Below are 24,572 nucleotides of genomic sequence, written 5' to 3'. Positions count from 1 at the left end.
CCCACCGAAGCGATTCCAAAGAGCTCGTTCTGCGCCACTAACGGAGAGCCGCCGTCGTAAATGCAGTCGAACATATCTCTGGGCAGTGTCGCACACATAATTGTGTCTGCTACAAATCCCGCTTGGAAACGTTTTTTGCATAAAGCTAACCCAAAAAACATTGAATTTTCTACCATTCTTGGCTCATCTGTAGCTGGCTGCACGTCCAGGCTGTCGAAGCCCCATCCGAATGTGCTAAAAACCGTTGCGCTTGTTGCCCAAGTGTTGGTCAATCTAATGAACTCGGTCATTGTTCCTTTTAAGGGGGTGTCCAGTCTTACCAACGCAATGTCCATGTTGCTTCTGTATGCTACGAACTCTTCTGGACTGTAAACAGTATCCACAATGGAGTAGTTGTAATCCTCATCTTCCGCGTTGGCAGTGGTCACCACGCTGGCGTCGTCCAGCTGGTATCGAAATGGGTGAATGCAATTGGCGGACGATATCACCAATATGGGGGCATAGTATGAACCGCCACAAGAAAGGGTATCCGCGCCACCACTCCTAACGCGCACCAGCCAGCCACCAAAATTGTCTCCCGTATTGCTGCTCATGCCTTCCCATTGCCTCTGACGTATCTTCGTCCTTTTCGTAATTGAGTTTGAGTAGACTTTGCTCCAAACTGGCGAGCACCAGATAAGCAGCAGTATCAGCAATCGTTGTTTCATATCTTACGATTTCTGAACTTTACACAAATTCAATTTCCACATTAATGACTGTTGCATCAAATGGAGGCTTAACATATTATCTTCGGGTTTTCTAGAAATAACAATTTTGATTCAACTTGAATCGATTTGCTTCGCGTTTTGCACGCTTCAAAACTGGAGAAAAAGAGTTAAATAAAATTGCACGTAACTGACAGAATAAATTATGTCTAAAATCCTTTACCAAAGATTTATTTATTTTTTCATATAATACGCTATGATTTTTAATCGCAGTAAATTTAAATATTAGTTTGCCTAGTTTGCGATTGATCTTTATTTAAGGAATATAATTCAGCTAGATGCAGGTTAAGATCTTGTCGGCGATTCCACTTACATTTGAGCGTTTATTATTTAAGTTTCACAGTTTCTTAAGCTAATAAATTTGTTTTAGTGAAGATGGACATTCAATGAATTTAGTTTCTTATGGGCTCGGTGATCTTTTTAGACTTTCCCACTGCGGACGGATTTCCCTTTTGCGACGCTCCAACTGACCAGACCTGATTCCACGCTCAATTTTGTTTATGAAGGGCTTAAGCAACATCAAGTTCGTATAAATGCCGGGGTTCGATGTGTTCCTGCATGTGGAACCTACCGAAGCGATTCCAAAGAGCTCGTTCTGCGCCACTAACGGAGAGCCGCCGTCGTAAATGCAGTCGAACATATCTCTGGGCAGTGTCGCACACATAATTGTGTCTGCTACAAATCCCGCTTGGAAACGTTTTTTGCATGTAGCTAACCCAACAAACATTGAATTTTCTACCATTCTTGGCTCATCTGTAGCTGGCTGCACGTCCAGGCTGTCGAAGCCCCATCCGAATGTGCTAAAAACCGTTGCGCTTGTTGCCCAAGTGTTGGTCAATCTAATGAACTCGGTCATTGTTCCTTTTAAGGGGGTGTCCAGTCTTACCAACGCAATGTCCATGTTGGTTCTGTATTCTACGAACTCTTCTGGACTGTAAACAGTGTCCACAAGGGCGAAGCTGTAATCCTCATCTTCCGCGTTGGCAGTGGTCACCACGCTGGCGTCGTCCAGCTGGTATCGAAATGGATGAATGCAATTGGCGGACGATATCACCAATATGGGGCCATAGTATGAACCGCCACAAGAAAGGGTATCCGCGCCACCACTCCTAACGCGCACCAGCCAGCCACCTAAATTGTCTCCCGTATTGCTGCTCATGCCTTCCCATTGCCTCTGACGTATTCTCGTCCTTTTCGAAATTGTGTTTGAGTAGATTTTGCTCCAAACTGGCGAGCACCAGATAAGCAACAGTATCAGAAATCGTTGTTTCATATCTTACGATTTCTTAACTTTACACAAATTCAATTTCCACATTAATGACTTTTGCATCAAATGGAGGCTTAACACATTATCTTCGGGTTTTCTAGAAACAACAATTGTGATTCAATTTGAAACGATTTGTTTCGCGTTTTGCACGCTTCAAAACTGGAGAAAAAGAGTTAAATAAAATTTTACGTAACTGTCTACAATCCTGTACCATAGTTTTATTTAATCTCTATATATAAAACTGTTTGTCCTGACTGACTGAGTGACTGACTGACTGACTGACTGACTGACTGACTGACTGACTGACTGATTGGTGATCAACGCACAGCCCAAACCGTAAGAGGTAGGAAGCTGAAATTTTCACTGTAGTTACCTTATGTGATGTAGGTGCACGTTAAGACGGGGTTTCGGGAAATTCCACCCGCAAGTGTGGAAAAATCGCGAAAAACGTTTGTATGTAACTTTTTTGTTTACCATCCGATCGGCCCCAAACTTATTTTCAAAGATCTTTGTTCAAATTCATTTGAGGGGTGTTTCGCACTTTTCGGAAAACCCATTCCTCCTTGGTGGAAATGGAGGTCAAAGATTTGGTGGGTGACGTTTCGCGCTCAAATTCATTTCCAGTGATCTATATGAAAAATCATTTGAGACGTGTTTCTCACTTTTCGCAGAATTCGAACTTCTTGGGGGGAAATGCGATTTAAAGATTTTTTGGGCGGCGTCTTAAGTTGTGTCCGATTTGCTTCAAACTTATTTTTAAAGCTCTTCATAAGAACTTAATAAGTACGTATTTCAGCGATTTGGAAAATTCCACCCGCAACAGTGATAAATTGGCGGAAAACGGTTGTATGAAAGTTTTTTGTTTATCATCCGATCGGCCCCAAATTCATATTTAAAGATCTATGTTTAAATTGATTTAAGGGGTGTTTCACACTTTTTGAAAAATCCATTCCTCCTTGGTGGAAATGGAGGTCAAAGATTTGGTGGGTGACGTTTCGCACTCAAATTCATTTCCAGAGATCTATATGAAAAATCATTTGAGACGTGTTTCACACTTTTCGCAGAATTCAAACTCCTTCGTGGGGAATGCGATTTAAAGATTTTTTGGGCGGCGTTTTAAGTTGTGTCCGATTTGCTTCAAACTTATTTTCAAAGCTCTCAATAAGAACTTAATGAATACGTATTTCGACGATTTGGAAAATTCCACCCGCAACAGTGGTAAATTGGCGGAAAACGGTTGTATGAAAGTTTTTTGTTTACCATCCGATCGGCCTTAAACTCATTTTCAAAGATCTATATTCAAATTCATTTGAGGGGTGTTTCACACTTTTTGAAAAATCCATCCCTCCTTGGTGCAAATGGGGTCGAAGATTTGGTGGATGACGTTTTGTGTTCAAATTTATTTCCAAAAAACTATAAGAAAAATCATTAGAGACGTGTTTCACATTTCTCGCAAAATCTAAACTCCTTCGGTGGAAAATGCATTTTTAAGATTTTTTTGGTGAATTTTAAGAGTTTTCCGATTTGCATAAAAGTTGTTTGATTCCCGTCCGATCAGTTTCAAAAGTTTTCAAAGCTTTTTGAAAACATTGATTTTATAACATACGTGCCACGGGCAAGGCCGGGTTATACCCGCTAGTTTTTTATAAAAAAACCCAAATATTTTCAAAAACAACAGCTGGTTGTAGTGGGGAAGTGCAGTACATTTAAACATTACACTTTTCTATGAAGCTAGTTTGCCTAGTTTGCGATTGATTTTTATTCAAGGAATATAGTTTAGCTAGATGCAGGTAAAGATCTTGTCGGCGATTCCACTTACATTAGAGCGTTTGTTATTTAAGTTTCACAATTTCTTAAGCCTATAAATTTGTTTTAGTGAAGATGGACGTTCAATGAATTTAGTTTCTTATGAGCTTGGTGATCTTTTTAGGCTTTCCCACTGCTGACGGATTTCCCTTTTGCGACGAGCCAATTGACCAGACCTGACTGCTTTCCGAATATTCTTTATATAAGGTGTTAGCTTGATCACGCTCGTATAAATGCCAGGAAGCGAAGTATTCCTACATGTAAATCCCACCGAGGCGACGGCAACGAGTTGGTTTTTCCAGACCACCGGAGAACCACCATCGTAAATGCACTCAAAACTATCCTCGGGCATTTTCGCGCACACAACAGTGTCCGAGACAAATCCCGTCTGAATTTTTGTTTTACATGTATCCAGCGGCGTAAATGTCAGTTCTGTCTTTCGTGGCTCATCTGAAGGTGGCTGCACTTCCAGACTGTCAAAGCCCCATCCAAATGTAAGATATGTATCGTCAAGGCTCGGCATTACGGGGGCCAGCTTGATGAATTCGGTCATGCTGCCTTTTAAGGGACTGTTCAACCTGACCACCGATATGTCCACGTTGGTTTTAAGTGCCGTAAAGTCATCTGGAAAGTATACTGTATCAACTCGGGAGAAGTTGTAGTCCTCGTCTTCTGCATTGGCTGTCGACACTACGTTCGCCTCGTCTAGTTGGTATCGAAAAGGATTTATGCAGTTGGCAGAAGAGATCACCAACAATGGCGAATAGTATGAACCACAACAGGAAAGGGTATCCGTGCCACCACTTCTAACACGCACCAGCCATCCGCCAAAATTATCTCCCGTATTTGAAGCCATTCCACCCCATAGACGATTTCTTATAATCGTATTTTTTGTAATTAATTTATTGTATATTTTACTTCTGACCAAGGGAATCCAGATAAATAACAGCAGCAATTGTTGTTTCATTTCAACAACTTTCAATCTTTAACTGCAGATTACTACGACATGCTACAGAAACCGTCAATCATGTATGAGTTGTTCTAATTATCCTCGCTATTTCTCGCTAATTGGATTCGTTTTGTTCATTTAATAAATTTTAAATTTTAAGAAATTTTTTAACACCTAATTTTAATTTAAACTTTTGATCCGTAGACTCAGCAATCGACTATTTAGCGAAACTAATGTATAAGAGTGTAAAGTTTTTTTTATGTCTATTTAGCTTTAAGCTCATTTTCAAAGATCTATCTACTAGTTGGGAGTGCCAAACTAGGCGATACTCTGAGCCCAGGCAGTTGAAGCATATGAAATTAACTTCTCTTTTGAATTAAAAGAAGAACCTGTAAGGGCTAGAGACTGAAATTTGTAACGTGGGGCCTCCTAGTGCATGCGCAGTACGAGTTTGTGTCCGATAATCGATAACTTTCCACGTTTACAAATAATCGATAAAAATCTATATCGAAATCTTGATTTTTGAGCAAATCTCGTAAACTATAAAAGCTAGAAACCAAATCGTACAAGTAGCTTCTTGAATAGCATGTATGTTTCAAATACATTTCAGTTTTTAACTATTTTTACCATTTAAAATTGATTTATTATTACTTCTAAAGCAAACGCGTTCGGAATGCAGCATACTTGTTATACCCCAGCAGAGGGTATTATAATTTTGTCGTGGAATGTGTAAAGCATAGAAGGAGACATCGCCACCCCATAAAGTATATATGATCAGTATCAACAGCCGAGTCGAGATAGCCATGTCCTCTGTCCGGCTGTCCGTCTGTCTGTTTCTATGCGAAGTTTTATCAGTTTTAAAACTATCTTTATGAAACTTTGCAGAAGTGCCTCTTTCGGTTGCACGCAGTACATATGTCGGAGCCAGCTTGATCGGACCACTATAACATATAGTTGCCATAGGAATGATCGGCCGAAAAGTAGGTTCTTGTATGAAAAACTTTTTTGTTTATCAAGATATCTTAGGAAAACTCGGCATTTATTAGTTTTACTATGCACCCTCCATTTACGCAAAATCCTTTCAACATCGGACCACTATATCATACAGCTGCCATAGGAACGATCGGTCGAAAATTAATTTGCTGTATGGAAATTTTTTTTGTTTATTAGGATGTCTTGACTAAACTCGGCATTTAATAGTTTAATTATACCCCTCATTTATATGTAAAATCTTGTCAACATCGGACCACTATATCATATAGTTGCAGAACGATTAATTTGTTGTAAGGAAAATATTTTTGTTTTTCAAGATATCTTGAAAAAATCCTATCAACATCAGATCACTATATCATATAGCTGCCATAGGAACGATTGGTCAAAAATTAAGTTGTACGGACAATTTTTTTTGTTTTTCAAGATCTCTTAACCATACTCGTCATTTACTACTTTTCCTGTGCTTCTTAGATACGGGCAAAGCACTATGAGCATTATGAAAAGGTTGGGTCTGCAAGGGTATTAAATCTTCTTCTCTTAGTATTCTTACTTGTTTTATTTACATGTTTAGTATTTTTTACTCGTATTTCACAGTGCTTAAAGCCAAAAGCTTGCATTAAATTAATCTGTCAAAATTTATTCATGCACATCCATTTAATATAGGTTCTATAAACTTATTTGACTTTGCCACTGCGCGCGGATTTGTCTTTTGTTGCGCGACAATTGACCAGATCTTACACCTTTGTGAATCTCAGATATGTAGGGTTTCATCTTGATGATGCTCGTATAAATGCCATGATTCGTTGTATTTTTACAAGTAGCCCCTACTGAGGCGATGCCAACGAGCTCGTTGTTCCAGACTATCGAAAACCTCCATCGCAAATGCCCTCTAAACTATTCTCGGGAAATTTCGCGCAAGGAACAGTGTTCGATACGAATCCCCATATCGAATTGTTGCACGATTGTTTTTCTTGGCTCATCTGAAGGTGGCTGCACTTCTAGGCTGTCGTAACCCCAGCCAAAGGTATAAAAACTTGTGCCAGCGGCGGGCTGCATGCTGGCCAGTTTGATGAACTCTGTCATTTTACCTTTTAGGGGCATGCTTAGCCTGACTATTGCAATGTCCAAGTTGGTTTTTTGCGGAACAAAACCGTGTTGTGTGTAAACCGAATGTACCAGGAGAAACTAATGTCCTCAATATTATTTAAGGAATATAATTCAGCTAGACGCAGGTTACGATCTTATCGGAGATTCCACTTACATTAGAGCGATTATTATTTAAGTTTCACAATTTCTTAAGCCATTTGTTTTAGTGGAGATAGACATTCAATAAATTTAGTTTCTTATGGGCTTGGTGATCTTTTTAGGCTTTCCCACTGCTGACGGATTTCCCTTTTACGACGAGCCAATTGACCAGACCTGACTGCTTTCCGAATATTCTTTATAAAAGGTGTTAGCTTGATCACGCTCGTATAAATGCCAGGAAGCGAAGTATTCCTACATGTAAATCCCACCGAGGCGACGGCAACGAGTAGGTTTTTCCAGACCACCGGAGAACCACCATCGTAAATGCACTCAAAACTATCCTCGGGCATTTTCGCGCACAGAACAGTGTCCGAGACAAATCCCGTCTGAATTTTTGTTTTACATGTATCCAGCGGCGTAAATGTCAGTTCTGTCTTTCGTGGCTCATCTGAAGGTGGCTGCACTTCCAGACTGTCAAAGCCCCATCCAAATGTAAGATATGTATCGTCAAGGCTCGGCATTACGGGGGCCAGCTTGATGAATTCGGTCATGCTGCCTTTTAAGGGACTGTTCAACCTGACCACCGATATGTCCACGTTGGTTTTAAGTGCCGTAAAGTCATCTGGAAAGTATACTGTATCAACTCGGGAGAAGTTGTAGTCCTCGTCTTCTGCATTGGCTGTCGACACTACGTTCGCCTCGTCTAGTTGGTATCGAAAAGGATTTATGCAGTTGGCAGAAGAGATCACCAACAATGGCGAATAGTATGAACCACAACAGGAAAGGGTATCCGTGCCACCACTTCTAACACGCACCAGCCATCCGCCAAAATTATCTCCCGTATTTGAAGCCATTCCACCCCATAGACGATTGTTTATAATCGTATTTTTTGTAATTAACTTATCGTATATTTTACTTCTGACCGAGGGAATCCAAATAAACAACAGTAGCAGCAATTGTTGTTTCATTTCAACAACTTTCAATCTTTAACTGCAGAGAAATCCAATTACTACGACATGCTACAGAACTCATGTATGACTTGTTCTAATTATCCTCGCTATTTCTCGCTAATTGGATTCGTTTAGTTCATTTCATAAATTTTAAATTTCAAGAAATTCTCCAACACTTAATTTAAATTTAAATTTTTGCTCTGTAGACTCAGCAATCGACTATTTAGCAAAACTAATGTATAAGAGTGTAAAGGTTTTTTTTATGTCTATTTAGCTTTAAGCTCATTTTCAAAGATCTATCTACTAGTTGGGAGCGTTAAACTAGGCGATACTTTAAGCCCAGGCAGTTGAAGCATATGAAATGAACTCTTCTTTTGAATTAAAAAAAAAAGTTTCAAACAAAATGGTTTATTAGCTCCCATTCGTGCGACCGAGACGATGTATGGTGCCTGTTTAGGTTAAGAAGTTCTCAAATGTTAGTTCCACTATTCAGGTGTAAGTCTTATTCACAAAACCAAAAAGAATTCTCCTGGGCTTTTTATATTTTAATTCATTTCAATTCATTTTAAAATCATCTTAAAGGATTTACTTGAAGAGCTCAAAATAAAGCGGTGCTTTAATAATGTGTCAACTACCTGTCTGAGTGAACCCTTGGGTATTTTTCAAAAATTGTTGAAAAAATGTATTAAATTATTAAAACATGTTTTATAAATTTTAGAATTACGCACTTATTTAACCCATGTAAGTATATATATAGCGGACTATACTTGAATAATTTGTTCAGATGTTTTTTCAACTTCCTATAATATTGTTTGGCACAATATGTGCAATTTTATACCCTCAACCTATTAAAATTGGTAAAACATATATAATGGATTTTGTGCAAATGTATGTAACTGGCAGAAGGAATAGCCAAGTGGATCTAGCCATGAGCAAATCTCGTAAACTATAAAAGCTAGAAACCAAATCGTACAAGTAGCTTCTTGAATAGCATGTATGTTTCAAATACCTTTCAGTTTTTAACTATTTTTACCATTTAAAATTGATTTATTATTACTTCTAAAGCAAACGCGTTCGGAACGCAGCATACTTGTTATACCCCAGCAGAGGGTATTATAATTTTGTCGTGGAATGTGTAAAGCATAGAAGGAGACATCGCCACCCCATAAAGTATATATATTCATGATCAGTATCAACAGCCGAGTCGATATAGCCATGTCCTCTGCTCCGGCTGTGCGTCTGTCTGTTTCTATGCGAACTAGTCTCTCAGTTTTAAAACTATCTTTATGAAACTTTGCAGAAGTGCCTCTTTCGGTTGCACGCAGTACATATGTCGGAGCCAGCTGGATCGGACCACATTATCAGATAGTTGCCATAGGAACGATCGGCCGAAAAGTAGGTTCTTGTATGAACAACTTTTTTGTTTATCAAGATATCTTAAGAAAACTCGGCATTTATTAGTTTTTCTATGCTTCCTCCATTTATGCAAAATCCTATCAACATTGGACCTTTATATCATATAAGTATTTTTGTTTATTAGGATATCTTGACTAAACTCGGCATTTAATAGTTTTATATATACCCCTCATATATATGTAAAATCTTATCAACATCGGACCACTATATCATATAGCTGCCATTGGAACGATCGGTCGAAAATTAAGTTGTATGAAAATGAATCAATACATTTAGTAAAATGGAAAACGGTGTGAAAAGAACAAAAGAAGTTCAAGTTTAGAGCAAAGGTTGAGTGCTCTATGCTCATTGAAGGACGAGGAGAAAAGACCGAAAGTCAATGAGGACTTTTCGGTAAATGGCCCAGTTTACAAGGTAGCCGGGCATTATAAAGATTTGGAGAGAATTTGGGAGATAGGAAAGGAGGTTAAAGAAGTTGCAGAAACAGAAATCTGCGTGAAAATTGTTATTGAAACAACAAAAGAATTAGATGGAAGGAATACAGTAACCATTCCGCTTAAGGATGAAAAAGAGTTAGGAGAATCAAGACCACAAAAGATGGAACGGTTTCTACACTCAGAAAATAAATGCTGAAGAAATACGCAGCTTAAGGAAAGTTATAGAAATTTCTTAGGAGAGTATGTGGACCTTGGAAATTACGTCGAGTCCAACGAAAATGAAACTAATTTCGTAGGTGCGTCAAGAAAGCTTAATCAAGATTTCCTAGAAGGCGACAAAAACTTAACATTATTAAAAGAAATATGAATCCCTAGATGGTTACAGACTAGCGTAAAGCTTGAAATACAGCTTCATGGACTCACGTATGCATCAGAGAAAGCATACACAAGAGTGGTATATGATACGCACGACAAAAGAGAACATGTAGAAAATACTGAGGAAAATAAAGTAATAGCTATTGAAGAAAATGAAAAAATCCAGTGTGATAAAATTATCCCGCCGGCAGGACTTAACTTCGGAGGTATTTGGGAGGCCGGAGTTAACTCAGTAAAATATCATCTAAAAAGAATAATAGACAACTTAGATAGATGGAAACTCATTAATAGAATGAAGAAAGAGTTTTGGTCAAAAGATTATTTGTATGCCCTACAACAAAAAAGTAAGTGGAATAAAGAAACGTTGAGACTACAGCGGGAACTTTTGAAATACGAATTCAAAATTAAGGTCAATTGTGAGGGCTCAGAAAACATAAACAAAAAACAAGTATTATCCACGCTTGCAAAGATTTTAATCCATTAGGTTGGCTAGCCCCGGTTAGAGTTGTAGGAAAATTATTCATGCAATAATGCATAATGTTACTCAAGCAAGAATAGACAAATCAATTTATCACAGAAATAAAGTGCTAACGTCAAAAAAAAAAGAAATTGAAACAAAGAGTAAAATACAAGGACTAAACCCATTTTTAGTCGGAAGTAGACATCAAAATTCAAATACAGAAATTAAGGAGAGTAACAGAGTCGCTTAAGATTGTAAGAGCGACCTACGCTAAGAAATGTCATATTAGAAAATAGCCAGGATTCGTTGTATTTTTACAAGTAGCCCCTACTGAGGCGATGCCAACGAGCTCGTTGGTCCAGACTATAGGAGAACCTCCATCGTAAATGCACTCAAAACTATCCTGTGGATTAATTTCGTGCAAAGAACTGTGTTCGATACGAATCCCTTTGGAAATAGTTTCTATATCGAATTGTTGCACGATTGTTTTCTTGGCTCATCTGAAGGTGGCTGCACTTCTAGGCTGTCGTAACCCCAGCCAAAGGTATAAAAACTTGTGCCAGCGGCGGGCTGCATGCTGGCCAGTTTGATGAACTCTGTCATTTTACCTTTTAAGGGCGTGCTTAGCCTGACTATTGCAATGTCCAAGTTGGTTTTTTGCGGAACAAAACCGTGTTGTGTGTAAACCGAATGTACCAGGAGAAACTAATGTCCTCAATATTATTTAAGGAATATAATTCAGCTAGACGCAGGTTACGATCTTATCGGAGATTCCACTTACATTAGAGCGATTATTATTTAAGTTTCACAATTTCTTAAGCCATTTGTTTTAGTGGAGATAGACATTCAATAAATTTAGTTTCTTATGGGCTTGGTGATCTTTTTAGGCTTTCCCACTGCTGACGGATTTCCCTTTTACGACGAGCCAATTGACCAGACCTGACTGCTTTCCGAATATTCTTTATAAAAGGTGTTAGCTTGATCACGCTCGTATAAATGCCAGGAAGCGAAGTATTCCTACATGTAAATCCCACCGAGGCGACGGCAACGAGTAGGTTTTTCCAGACCACCGGAGAACCACCATCGTAAATGCACTCAAAACTATCCTCGGGCATTTTCGCGCACAGAACAGTGTCCGAGACAAATCCCGTCTGAATTTTTGTTTTACATGTATCCAGCGGCGTAAATGTCAGTTCTGTCTTTCGTGGCTCATCTGAAGGTGGCTGCACTTCCAGACTGTCAAAGCCCCATCCAAATGTAAGATATGTATCGTCAAGGCTCGGCATTACGGGGGCCAGCTTGATGAATTCGGTCATGCTGCCTTTTAAGGGAATGTTCAACCTGACCACCGATATGTCCACGTTGGTTTTAAGTGCCGTAAAGTCATCTGGAAAGTAAACTGTATCAACGAGGGAGAAATCGTAGTCCTCGCCTTCTGCATTGGCTGTCGACACTACGTTCGCCTCGTCTAGTTGGTATCGAAAAGGATTTATGCAGTTGGCAGAAGAGATCACCAACAATGGCGAATAGTATGAACCACAACAGGAAAGGGTATTCGCACCACCACTCCTAACTCGCACCAGCCATCCGCCAAAATTATCTCCCGTATTTGAAGCCATTCCACCCCATAGACGATTTCTTATAATCGTTTTTTTTGTAATTAATTTATCGTATATTTTACTTCTGACCAAGGGAATCCAAATAAACAACAGTAGCAGCAATTGATGTTTCATTTTAACAACTTTCAATCTTTAACTGCAGAGAAATCCAATTACTACGACATGCTACAGAACTCATGTATGAGTTGTTCTAATTATCCTCGCTATTTCTCGCTAATTGGATTCGTTTAGTTCATTTCATAAATTTTAAATTTCAAGAAATTCTCCAACACTTAATTTAAATTTTTGATCTGTAGACTCAGCAATCGACTATTTAGCAAAACTAATGTATAAGAGTGTAAAGGTTTTTTTTATGTCTACTTAGCTTTAAGCTCACTTTCAAAGATCTATCTACTAGTTGGGAGCGCCAAATTAGGCGATACTCTTAGCCCAGGCAGTTGAAGCATATGAAATGAACTCTTCTTTTGAATGAAAAAAAAAAGTTTCAAACAAAATGGTTTTATTAGCTCCCATTCGTGCGACCGAGACGATGTATGGTGCCTGTTTAGGTTAAGAAGTTCTCAAATTTTAGTTCCACTATTCAGGTGTAAGTCTTATTCACAAAACCAAAACGAGTTCTCCTGGGCTTTTTATATTTTTTACGTTACGTTAATTCATTTTAAAACCATCTAAAAGGATTTACTTGAAGAGCTCAAAATAAAGGGGAGCTTTATTAATGTGTCAACTACCTGTCTGATTGAACCATTGGCTATTTTTCAAAAAAGGTTGAAAATATATATTAAATTATAAAAACATGTTTTATAAATTTTAGAAATACGCACTTATTGTACCCAACTAAGTTTATATATATAATATATAAACAATATGTTCATTTTTATACCCTGAATTGCCTTTGGTGTTGGTAAAAGAGGGTTCAGGGGATCCCCTAGTCGCGAAATCACGACTAGAGCCTCTTACTTGTTTTATTAACATGTTCAGTATTTTTTACTCGTATTTCACAATGCTTAAAGCCAAAATTATTCATGCACATCCATTTATTAAAGGTTCTATAAACTTATTTGACTTTGCCACTGCGCGCGGATTTGTCTTTTGTTGCGCGACAATTGACCAGATCTTACACCTTTGTGAATCTCAAATATGTAGGGTTTCATCTTGATGATGCTCGTATAAATGCCAGGATTCGTTGTATTTTTACAAGTAGCCCCTACTGAGGCGATGCCAACGAGCTCGTTGTTCCAGACTATAGGAGAACCTCCATCGTAAATGCACTCAAAACTATCCTGTGGAAATTTCGCGCAAAGAACAGTGTTCGATACGAATCCCTTTGGAAATAGTTTCTTACATCGGTCTATATCGAATTGTTGCACGATTGTTTTTCTTGGCTCATCTGAAGGTGGCTGCACTTCTAGGCTGTCGTAACCCCAGCCAAAGGTAGAAAAACTTGTGCCAGCGGCGGGCTGCATGCTGGCCAGTTTGATGAACTCTGTCATTTTACCTTTTAGGGGCATGCTTAGCCTGACTATTGCAATGTCCAAGTTGGTTTTTTGCGGAACAAAATCGTGTGGTGTGTAAACCGAATATACCGGGGAGAAACTGAAGTCCTCATCATCCGCATTGGCAGTGGACACCACACTGGCATCGTCCAGCTGATATCGAAATGGGCTTATGCAATTGGCCGATGAGATCACCAATAGAGGTGAATAGTAGGCACCACAGCATGAAAAAGTATTCGCACCGCCACTCCTAACGCGCACCAGCCAGCCACCCCAATTGGTTTCCTCACTGAATCTGAAGCCAACCCATTGACGGTCAATGACCTTCGTGTTTTTCGTAATTGCATTCTGGTAAAGTTTGCTCTCAGCTGGGCAAACTAAATAAATCAACAAAAGCAGCAATTGTTGTTTCATCTTGTTAAAGTTCAATCTTTTTTCTGCTGAGAAATTGTATTTTATAATATCGTGCTATGCGGGCGGCTAATGCATTAACTGAAACTCATTCAAATTTTCTACGCATTTATCAGCCCATTAGAGTCGCTTAATAGTTTTAAGCAATTTTGTACACCTCTCAAACTCATTGTTTCCAATTGATGTTTTCATATCCACTTGTGGTTAATATACAAACTATGGCATTTACACAGTAGTTGATCTTAACAAACTTATTGCAGTCGGATGCTTAGTTAAAACAATTTAACAGCATTTCACACAATTTTCCATATTTACAAACAAATTTTAATGCGACGGTAATTTTTTAATTATTGTTTTATTTTTAAGTATATGAAAGGTAAGCTTTTTCCCCCACTCATAAACAAAAAAAATTGAATTATTCTTATTCATTAAAGTCGTTTGACGTCGTCGGTCGCTGAGCGTTCATCATTTTAAGCGAGCGTTTAAACATCCAGTCGGATGCATATTTTTGGCACCAAACCCGTAACCGTAAATGCGACACAACGGAGATGACATCACGGCCGGATTGCGGCCAACTTGCGTACTTTTCGCAACGCGCTTAGCGGTACTTTCGCAGTCACCACCCCAAATATATATAGACATACATATATATAAACAAGTAACCCACCGAAAATTGAGCCGGCCGATTGAGTTGGGTGCGCAGTTATTTTGGGAATTGCGCAATTTGGGTTTCAAGTGCAAAAACTGGCCGCTGAACCCACGACATCAGCAACAACAACAACAACACCAGAAACACTTCCTGGCACCTTGGCGTCAGCTACATATGTATATGCTTCGAAGGGCTCCGCTCTTTCTTGTTACTAGGCTTCCGGCATTGCTTATGACCAGCGGCGCACGTAGGCAACCATTCAACGGCACCCACCGGCACCCATTGGCACCCATTGGCACCCACTGGCGACACTACTCGGTGGCTTATTGGAATCCGATTCACGCAACTTTACGCTCTATGTGCCATCATAATCGTCATCGGCGCCCCACGATTGCCATGCCTAACAGGTGTGCACTGCGTGGTTCGCACGCCCAGTTCTGGCTCCAGGTTTAGTTACCCGCCGATTTGGGCACATGCTCCGCATTAATTCGGCGAATCGTTGACGTCGCGCCTGCGCCGCATGCTGAATGAGGCGGGCAACGCGTGCGCGATTCGCTTCTGACGTAGTTGCCCGTAGCCCATTTGCCTATTTATGCAAGGGGCATTTAACACTAGAAAGCCGGTTGGGTTAGAATGGTCTAGTTTGAGTTAGATTTATGAAAAAAAAAAAAAAAATTACCCACGTGACGATGCAGCCTTATTCAAAAAAGCCGCTTTTGACGTTTGTCCACGATAAAGCCTGAGGACTTGGCGAAACATCACCTAAGCCAACCAAATATATTGGTAGTGAGGAGACTGATTATATTAAAAAAATATATATAAACAGTTGTATAAACAGTTAAAGCTGGAAAAAGAGGACTGAGAAGGAGATGAGCAGAGCTAGTAAGAGATTCTGTTTTTTAGATTGGGTACACAATTTGTTAACATAAAATCTGTAGTCAAAGCGTGAAGAAAAATTCGTGAGAATCGCATAGCAGGGCACTATTAAAACAAACGATTTTTATTTTATTTGCATAAGCATTAGCTAAAATCGTATTTGTTTCGAAATTTTCCCGTTTTGGGTTGTTCAGGTCTTTCTGGTGTTAAAATGTATTATAAATTCACTTAGCATCTAGCATACAAATCGCGTCTTAATTTCTACAATTTGCGACATTGTTAACACCAATTTCCTTTGTTTCAATTGGCAACAACTTCCTTCTACAGTAATACAATTGTGATATAGATATAGAAAAACTACACGCATTTCAAATCACAATTCCATAGAAATGTTGTTTTACACTTTGTGTTTCTTTTTTCTCAGAATAATGGATATTTTTTGCGCCAACGCCATCCGCACTGAAAGCAATATATTTTGTTTATCTAGCATATTGTTTGCTTTGTTGGTAAATATATTTATTTGATATCCTTGCTGCAGCTGCACAGCCGCATAACTCCCCCCCCCCCCCCCCCCCTCCTTGGCATCATACAATTTAATTTTTTAAGGAGGCAAAAACTTGTTCTGCTTATAAAAAGATAGAGGTGCTGAGCTGTCTGGGGTAATTTGAGAAAGTTAATGATCTCAACTGCGCCCATCTGTTGTTGTCGGTCTCCGGTCTGCCAGAAGATGCAGCTCTCCAGTGTAATTGATTCTTCCTGCCGTTTGTCAGGAAGCTGAAAAAAATAAAAAATAACTTGTCAGACAGATCGGAAGCAGAGATAAAATTTTTGTTCGTCCGGACGCCGTGTCCATCGATCAGTGTAATAATCATCCTTTGATCTTGAGTTACTTTTGGGCACATTGAAGCTATTGAAGAGCGCAATTACTGTGCTCTTCGGATCTAAAGTTTCCTGAGTTTCACATTAGTGGGTGTTTCAATTCGCTGAATTAACAGAACTGCGCAAAGTTATAAGTTGGTTTTTTATATAGTTTCTTTCCATACAGCTTCTTTTTTTTGCACCAAACACTATTCCCAACTACACAGTTCTCTTTGTTAATAAGTTGAATGCCTGCGGCGTAACCTGATATATCATACACGACCGCATCTGAGAGGTGCTTGACCCAACTCTTTAAGTCTGACATTTAATAATTTGTGTTATATAAAAACGAAGGCATCTTGAAATTGAAACTTCTTGCAACAGTTCACCAATCGGTGCTAAGGATGCTGCTAATCACATCTAACTGACCTTTACCTGCTTGCGAACTAATGAACTTCGAGCTTCAGGCGTCAGGCAAAATGTTAATGACCGCAATTAGCTGGCGTTGCCACATTGGAATTCGAAAAACGATAGCTGCACCAAAAGTTTGCTGCTAATTGGAATAATATCGGATTGGAATGACAGCACTTTTAGTTCTCCAGTTAAGCAAGGGGAAACTTGTCTAATTTACACGGGTATTGCTTGGCAGACTAAGCCTGATTATGCCCAGAGCTGGTCACACTGCACATACAAACCGGCGAAAATGTTGCGGCTAACCACAAAACGCATTTCCGACATCGAACATGTTCCAACTTGTCGTTAAAGGACACACATGTTTGAGTGTTGTGTTGTGTTCGACAAGGTTCGATTTTGGAAGTTCTTGCGGTATTCTTTGTAAGCACTACGTGTAAAAGATATATTAGGTTTAAGGTAGTTTAGTTTAGTTCTTTTCAAGAGTTTGTTAATGAAATGTGGCTTATTTATTGAGTTATGAACGGTAAGAGGTGTAGATGACAATTAGGTCTGGAGATGATAAGGTTAAAGGTAGGGGTACAATATAAGTTAAGTTAATCTAAAAGTTGTATATTTTAATCTTTAATTAAAACCAAGGATTGTGCAGATTGTTAACTCTATAGATTGAAATTAAATTTTTAGAAATGTTTTAATATTTACTGAAAATAATATTTATAACAATTCTGCAATTATTTCTGCATTTTAAGAGCGTTGTGAAACAAACACAAGAACTATAAGTGTGGATTTAATTGAACCCTTGGTATGCAAACAGTGTTACAAACTCAAAAAAAACCACTTTCTCAAGTTCTCGAATGACTGAAAATTTTATAATCTGAAATCAAGGGATGTTAAGTTGAGCCGCATGAACAACACTTTCACTGCAGCAAATAACAACAGCAGCAGCATTGGCAACAACAACAACATACCAACAAGTGGCGTTGCCAGAAAACTTACGTCATCTTTGCCGTGCCCCAAACGCAGCAACTAGCATACGTATGTTTACCGCACGCATGTTGTGTTTACCACCCCACCTCACCGAGCCGACCCAAACCCAATCTGAACAGAGTTGCCAGCCTCGGATGCAACTTGAACTTGTGCGCAGGAAGTCAGTTGCGAACCGCTACAAGCTGTGGGAAAAAAATAAAACCAAAACAGTTTCGCAACGAACGCAGCTCGTAGCAGACGCAGCGGAAGGCTCAGGTTGAGGTCCAGGCGCCCAGTGTCCGTGTCCGTGTCCTGAGCCAGTTCTCATACTCGTTCGGCACTCGTTTCTGTTCGGTTCGTGACGTTGCACTCTTCGCAGCGAATCCGTTTTGAAGTTTCAAATCAGTCGTTGCCGACTTGTTGTGTCATTTGCATATTGTCAACATAAGCGGTAATAGCTGTTTTCGCTGCTCGTTTTAGTTTTTGATTTTGAAACCATATCTGAATTAAAATTATAATAATAATTTTAAAAATGCATTAAATTTAAATTGGCATTTTAAGTGCATAATAAACACATGTCGCGAGTGCAATTTTAAATTCGAATTGACATTTTTGTGTATGGCGCTAATTGGGAACTGAGTGAGTTTGAATTTCAATAATAATTAAATTGTTTGCATTTAACCAATTCTTTGATGTCAACTCATTCGTAAATTGCTTTTTATTGAAGTGCGTATCAGGATTTGAATAGTTGTGAAAACTTTTGAATATAATTTGTGGTTGTTAAGCTTTTTTTTTGGTAATTAACGAAATTCTTGTTGGTCGCTCTGGTAAAAGTCCAATAAAAAAGTTTCCATAAACACTGACAAGTTTTTTACAGGCATCAATTTCTAGAATTTTTAATTTGCTGGCTTTTTAAAAGTATTTCTAAACAAGTTAGTTTTGTTGGGCCTTAAAAATATATATTTTCCTAATTTGACTTGTAATAAGGTAATAAACATTTTTTAAACAATTTATATATTTATATTAGGACCATGAAAAGTCAATTCAAGAACACTTGACAACGCTAAGATATGAATCTTATTTAAAGATAAGACAAATAGCAACTTGTGTTAGGGTTTTTAATAGTTTTTATAAAGAAGAGAATTAAAGATTTAATATGATTTTGAAGTCGTCTTTCTTGCTCTTTGGCTATATTTCGATAACACGACCGTTCGGTATAATTTTAATATATCAAATATCAAAGCTGAACATAAATTCAATTTAACATTTTAATTTTTGTTTTTTTTTGCATCAATCAAAAAAAAAAATGGAACATATTTGCAAGCAAATTTTACAAGGATCAAATTTAAACATTTTCTCCGATCCGAAACCAAAAAAAAATATTTCTTTTAACAAGTGCAAAGATTTTGCATAAATCTGAAAAGACTTTATTTTCTGGATGTCAAATATAGTTTTTCAACTTTTTCCTCTTAAACTATAGAAATTATTAAATTGCCTTAAAGTTACTTTTAAAATATTTATAAATAAAATTTGATTAGCCACAAGCCTAAGTAAAAGCCAGTGGAAGCCTTTTAAATATCTTTACACTCAACATGGGTGTGGCACCGTAAGCTGGAAAATACGGCAAAGTGCACGTAAAGATTTACCAAGTTCGACAAGACGCAGCTTCCTCAGATCCGGATGGCTGCTGATTTGATTAGCACTGCAGTCTGGGAAGGCTAAGATGGGACTGCGAGTAGCCATGAAATTTTAATTTAACTTTCTCCAGACAGCACTCATTATGTGTGCGCGTGCGTGTGTGTGTGTGTGTGTCCAAAGCCAAACATTACCATTATATGGTAAGGCATGGAACTGAAACTAAAAATAAAGACAATGCAATTTTATTGCGCAATTTCGTAGCGGCAACGTCTTGCAAAGTGATTTCTGCGGGCAGGCGGGGCCGGGGAGCTGGCAATTGGAGTTGGAGGACAATGCCAGGCTCTGTGTAGGCAATGCGCTGCGGTAATTTGCGAATGAGACGTGTTGGTCCCGTTGTTTAATGTTGTCTTTTAGCGCTGTTTTATATTGGTTTGCTTACATTCAATTAGGCGAACGCACGAGCGCGTTCAAGTCCCGCCCAACACCTCATAGTTCCCCCTCGAACATTACAAGCCAATGAAAGGATAACACCAAAAGGGCCACTGCGCTCTGTCTGTGTGTGTGTGTGTGTGTGTGTGTGTGTTTGACTTGTCCATGTTCCTTCCACAATGTGTGTTTAATTGTATATTACGTATACGCTACATTTGACGCATTGTGGGCGTTGCGCGCCCCTTGTCCTGTGCGCGCCCCTTGTTGTATTTTGTGGTGTGTATATTTTAATTAGCACATGTGACGTTACACATACCTCCATACATATATGTATGTGTGTGTGCATGTGTGAGTGTTGTAAATTGTTGTGTGTTTGTTTTACCGTTGTATTTGCTGTTTTCTGCCGCTTTTTATTGCTTTCGAAATTTGTTGAAAATGTTATATGCATATATTTTTTTTTATGGCCCGCGACTATAATTGTGCCAGTTTAATGAATTGCACTGGCCACATTATAAATGATAAATAGCTATATGCCCGGCCGTGGTGCCAAATGTATGATCAAGCAAATGGAACTTATAATGTGTTTAATGACTGCAACATTTAATAGGCCAAACGGCCAATAATTAATATGCATTCAGCTAAATATTTAACTCACTAGTGTATACCATTAGCAAGGCATTTATATATGAATGCATTTCTTAAAGTATCACATGCTATTCACAGACTGATATGTATATACAGTATTCGATTGTTGTTCGGTTAAACCCAGTAAATATCTATAGTCATTAGTTGGGGAAATATTGTTTGCATATTATTTTTATTTTTATTTCGAATTCGTATTCAATTTATTAATATTTACATTTTTGACCAATGTGCGCTTTATTGACAGAGTTGAAAGGAAAAGTTAAAGGGCTTATGCTACTTTAAAAAGCACAAATTATATCTAATGAGGTGTATATCAGGTGTTTTAGGTCAGCTTTGTCAAAGCCAATTAATATCAGGTAATAGAGTTGCATGCATCACGTGAGCTAGAGCATATGGAAAATTAAATGGAAATGAGATATGCGTACTTTTTTTATACTTGATTAAAATAGAATGAATTAATTCAAAGTAGTCGAGTAATTAACGCAGTTTAACTTTGTGCATTTTATATTAATTTGTTTTTATATTAAAACTTAACGCTAGTTTCATAAAATTACCCACAAATTTAAATCTGAAAAAAACATTGATTAAACTAAATAATTCAGGATATAAACGTTGAATATGCAAATCATTATAAATAAAAATGAAACAGGCAATGTTATGAACATATGATTTTAAGCTTTATAATTATAATTATACATATAATTTAAAAGCTAATATTTAAAAGTTTAGTTATATTTTCTTAAATTTATAGAGAGTTTGTTTAGGACAATACACAGTACCAAATCATATCTTAAAATAATTTCTTTTTGTTAAAATGTATCGCAAGTAGATTTTCGAGCTGTTTAAATGCATTTCTGGATTGGTTTTCTTTAAAATTTCCGGTCCAATAAACTTACAGCATTAATTTGCCAGGAAATCCCACAAAAAAAGGACAGCTTTTTGTTGTTTTAAGCCGTACGGGAACCCGTGTCCCTTTGGATTATTTGTTTTCCGTTTGGCACACAACAATTATGAGTACTATGCAGAGCGCACCTTTGGCCATTTTTACTTTACCTCAAAACCAAATTTCAGTTATAAAAGAAGACAAATATAACAGAGACAATATAAATGGAGAAAACCAATGGCGAGTATCTGTAATGTAAGAAGAAAACAGATTGCGAGTGCGTTGCAAGCTTTTACTGCGACTTTCACGCTTGCATGGCTTTTCACGCTGTTCGCTTCACATAAGTACTCTGTATTATACACTTGGTATTATTTTTGGGACCTTTGAAAGCTAGCTTTCTAGCTCGCTTTGTCTCTGTGAGTCTTTTGAAACTCAGAATCATCATAAAATATTTAACAACCTGAATGCACTCACACATTTATGAAAGTGTAAATATTTAATGATGAATGCTTTGCCGCCCTCTCCAACAGCCAGCAGGACGGTCAGACTGCTGCTAGTAAGGCTTTGATGCGTAAATACTAGACGAGAAGTTGGTAAAGTTTGTGGGTGTCTACCTGCAATTTAATGGCCACAGCAGCCATTTATTGGTACATGTGGCGTATGTGTAACGCGTTGTGTTTTGCTTTAATGCGTGGTAAATGTTTGTGAATTATTAATCGATTGTGTTTTTGGCGATAAACTGCGCTTTTAACACAGACGAGGAAGATTGATAAGTGAGAGAAGAGAGTCGTATTTATAAAATCAATCAAACAGATTTCTGGTGTGTTTCCATGCAAACCAAATCATAGTTTTTACCTTCGAACTAGCTATACGATTATAATTTTTCATTTAATCAAGCATATCTGTTTTTAATAAATCGTGAAGCAATATCGATGACACTTGTGACAACATTTTGGACAACAGAATGGATTGCACAATGGATTGCTTATTTTTACAAATATTTATGTATGTACTAAAAATGTGTATCCCTGTGCCATTTTATTGATTCGGTGCATGCACATACCAACTGACCCTCTTATAAGGGTACACAACCTATAGCAACAATAGCAGTTTTTCAATTCAGGCCAACACCTGTTAACCTTTTGCGGGGCAACCTATGAGGGACAGCTTATAATGGCCTAAGCCAAAAATACTTAAACTTCTGTACACACATTTTATAATTATAAAAAATTATGCGCAGAGCGCTCACAGCACTCATAATTAAATTCATGATAAATTAAAGTCGACATGGCGTGAAGGAGTTTGCCTAGAGGACAACGTCGCGACTGTTAATCAACTCACGCAGCTGCAAAACGGGGCAAGTGAGAAGTCGGCAAAAGACAAGCGCAAGTAATGAAAGCCATTAAAAAAGGCGGCGGCTTAACTTGGGAAAATCGATAGGGTGAAGAAAGCGTACGTCAGGGAAAGTCGTGAGAAGTGAAAACTGATAAAATGCAGCACAACACACACACGCAAACAATTTGTGACCTGGACTTACCGCAGAGTCGTTTATTTTTCATAGTTAGTTCGTACACACCTACACACACACACACACACACACACACACACACACACACACACACATACACACACATGCTGGAAATGACTGGAAAAGCGGAGCATGTCAGCCACGCGCTGCTATTATTCATATTACGATGTACAGTCGGGGCTTATTTAGCGCACTTGTCCAAGCAACGCCCCGATATGTGTTTATGGGAATGGTGTGTGTTTCAGGCGCTGTTACTTTTGCGGTTGCATGCGGCGCATTGTCATTCGTCCACTAAGGGAAAATAATTGGCCCGCCCAGAGTCAACTGTGCAAGCTAACCATCATATCCATTTCGATTTCACAACACGAAAAGTGACCAAAGTGGAATGTGCATAAAAAATGGCTTTAAATGTTGCTTGTTTTCATTAACTATGCAGGTCAAAGAACAGTTATTTGTTATGAATTACGCAACAAATACTTGGAAAAATATCTATTTTTAACACCACAATTGTTTTTCAGAACTTAAACTTTTAATTGAATTAAAAGATTATATGAAATCTTTCAGCCAGCAGATTTCCACAGAAAAAAAGGCAAGCAAAAGAAAAATAGTTTTATTGCATCTGCGATATATAATACATTTATTTTCTATTTAAGCAAACTAATGAGAATAAATGCAATAAAATAATATATTTTTTTTCAATCAATTAATAACAAATTAAGTAATGCATACTGATCTCATTTTGCATAACATTTGAACATCGCTGGGTTCATATTATTTGTTTTGAATTTTAATTTTGTTGAAGTATTGAACTTTCTGCTGTAGTAATTTAATATTTATATTAAAATATTGTTATTGCATACTACCACAAACTCGAAGCTCCGCATTTAGCAGGAAACACCATGAATTATATAACTATGCCTTTGTCTATCAATTATCAATAATTTCGTAGAAAATAACTGAGGACGGCTCTAAATATTCCTCGAATACGTTGCTAATAAAATTGATTAAGAAAAGGGAGTATATCAACCACATGTTTGGGATTATATTATATAATTCGAGTTATGTGTTGCAGAAAACTAATCGTCTTAAGCTGGCGTTAAATGTTTAACGATCTAAATATCTAAATAGACGATTTAATTTGAGAGGCCAATGCTAAGGCTAATCAATCGCAATTGACATCACCTGTATCATCATGACCCTGGTAGAACGCTGCTTATACGCATTTTTATTATAAAACACTGTCTCAGCTGGAAGCAAATTGTGTTGTCCCAAGGCGCACCCAATGTTGTTCACAATATCTGACCCTCAGTAAGCGTCTCAGAGTTGACAAGCTGCCCAACGCAGCGCACTGAAAGTGCAAGGCTAAAGTGCATTAAAAATTCATTAGATAAATGCATATATATACAGGAAGTATGCATACGTAAAATACCGCTCCTTGTGCATAAATATGGTTATCAAGGGACAAACTGCGCTATAGATAACGAAAAAAAAAAGAAAAGGAAAA

At 38.0% G+C, this 24,572-nt stretch overlaps 7 protein-coding genes and 1 long non-coding RNA gene across 10 annotated transcripts in view; 1 reads left to right on the top strand and 7 right to left on the bottom strand.

Annotated features, from left to right (window-relative positions):
* LOC135439925 (fructose-bisphosphate aldolase) overlaps positions 1 to 24,572 on the bottom strand; it is a 187,327-nt gene that overhangs the window by 69,340 nt on the left and 93,415 nt on the right. The gene's annotated exons all lie outside the window — the stretch shown is intronic.
* Positions 184 to 707, bottom strand: LOC135439897 (uncharacterized). The gene is made up of 2 exons (XM_064698763.1): positions 321 to 707; positions 184 to 210 (listed from the first exon to the last, which is right to left on the bottom strand). Exons 1-2 carry the CDS (start codon positions 705 to 707, stop codon positions 184 to 186), a joined length of 414 nt encoding a protein of 137 aa, XP_064554833.1.
* On the bottom strand, positions 1,165 to 1,923 carry LOC135439895 (trypsin iota-like). Its single transcript, XM_064698762.1, has one exon. It carries the CDS (start codon positions 1,921 to 1,923, stop codon positions 1,165 to 1,167), a length of 759 nt encoding a protein of 252 aa, XP_064554832.1.
* On the bottom strand, positions 3,938 to 4,693 carry LOC135439894 (seminase-like). The gene has a single exon (XM_064698761.1). It carries the CDS (start codon positions 4,691 to 4,693, stop codon positions 3,938 to 3,940), a length of 756 nt encoding a protein of 251 aa, XP_064554831.1.
* On the bottom strand, positions 7,123 to 7,878 carry LOC135439893 (seminase-like). The gene has a single exon (XM_064698760.1). The coding sequence runs from the start codon at positions 7,876 to 7,878 to the stop codon at positions 7,123 to 7,125; it is 756 nt and encodes a 251-aa protein (XP_064554830.1).
* LOC135439788 (seminase-like) lies at positions 11,491 to 12,391 on the bottom strand. The gene is made up of 2 exons (XM_064698585.1): positions 12,344 to 12,391; positions 11,491 to 12,049 (listed from the first exon to the last, which is right to left on the bottom strand). The coding sequence occupies exon 2, from the start codon at positions 11,976 to 11,978 to the stop codon at positions 11,526 to 11,528; it is 453 nt and encodes a 150-aa protein (XP_064554655.1). The 5' UTR covers positions 11,979 to 12,049; positions 12,344 to 12,391; the 3' UTR covers positions 11,491 to 11,525.
* Positions 13,328 to 14,188, bottom strand: LOC135439801 (seminase-like). The gene has a single exon (XM_064698608.1). The coding sequence runs from the start codon at positions 14,186 to 14,188 to the stop codon at positions 13,328 to 13,330; it is 861 nt and encodes a 286-aa protein (XP_064554678.1).
* On the top strand, positions 14,405 to 14,858 carry LOC135439805 (uncharacterized). Its single transcript, XR_010438183.1, has 2 exons — positions 14,405 to 14,561; positions 14,620 to 14,858. It is a non-coding gene; the product is annotated as an uncharacterized LOC135439805 (long non-coding RNA).

This window comes from Drosophila montana, unplaced genomic scaffold (genome assembly GCF_035044405.1).
Source record: "Drosophila montana isolate Dmon_TW-CO22-7 unplaced genomic scaffold, ASM3504440v1 contig_779_1, whole genome shotgun sequence".
Classification (NCBI taxonomy): Eukaryota; Metazoa; Arthropoda; class Insecta; order Diptera; family Drosophilidae; genus Drosophila; species Drosophila montana.
The sequence above is the reverse complement of the archived record's forward strand: the minus strand, read 5'-3'. Positions and strand labels throughout refer to the sequence as shown.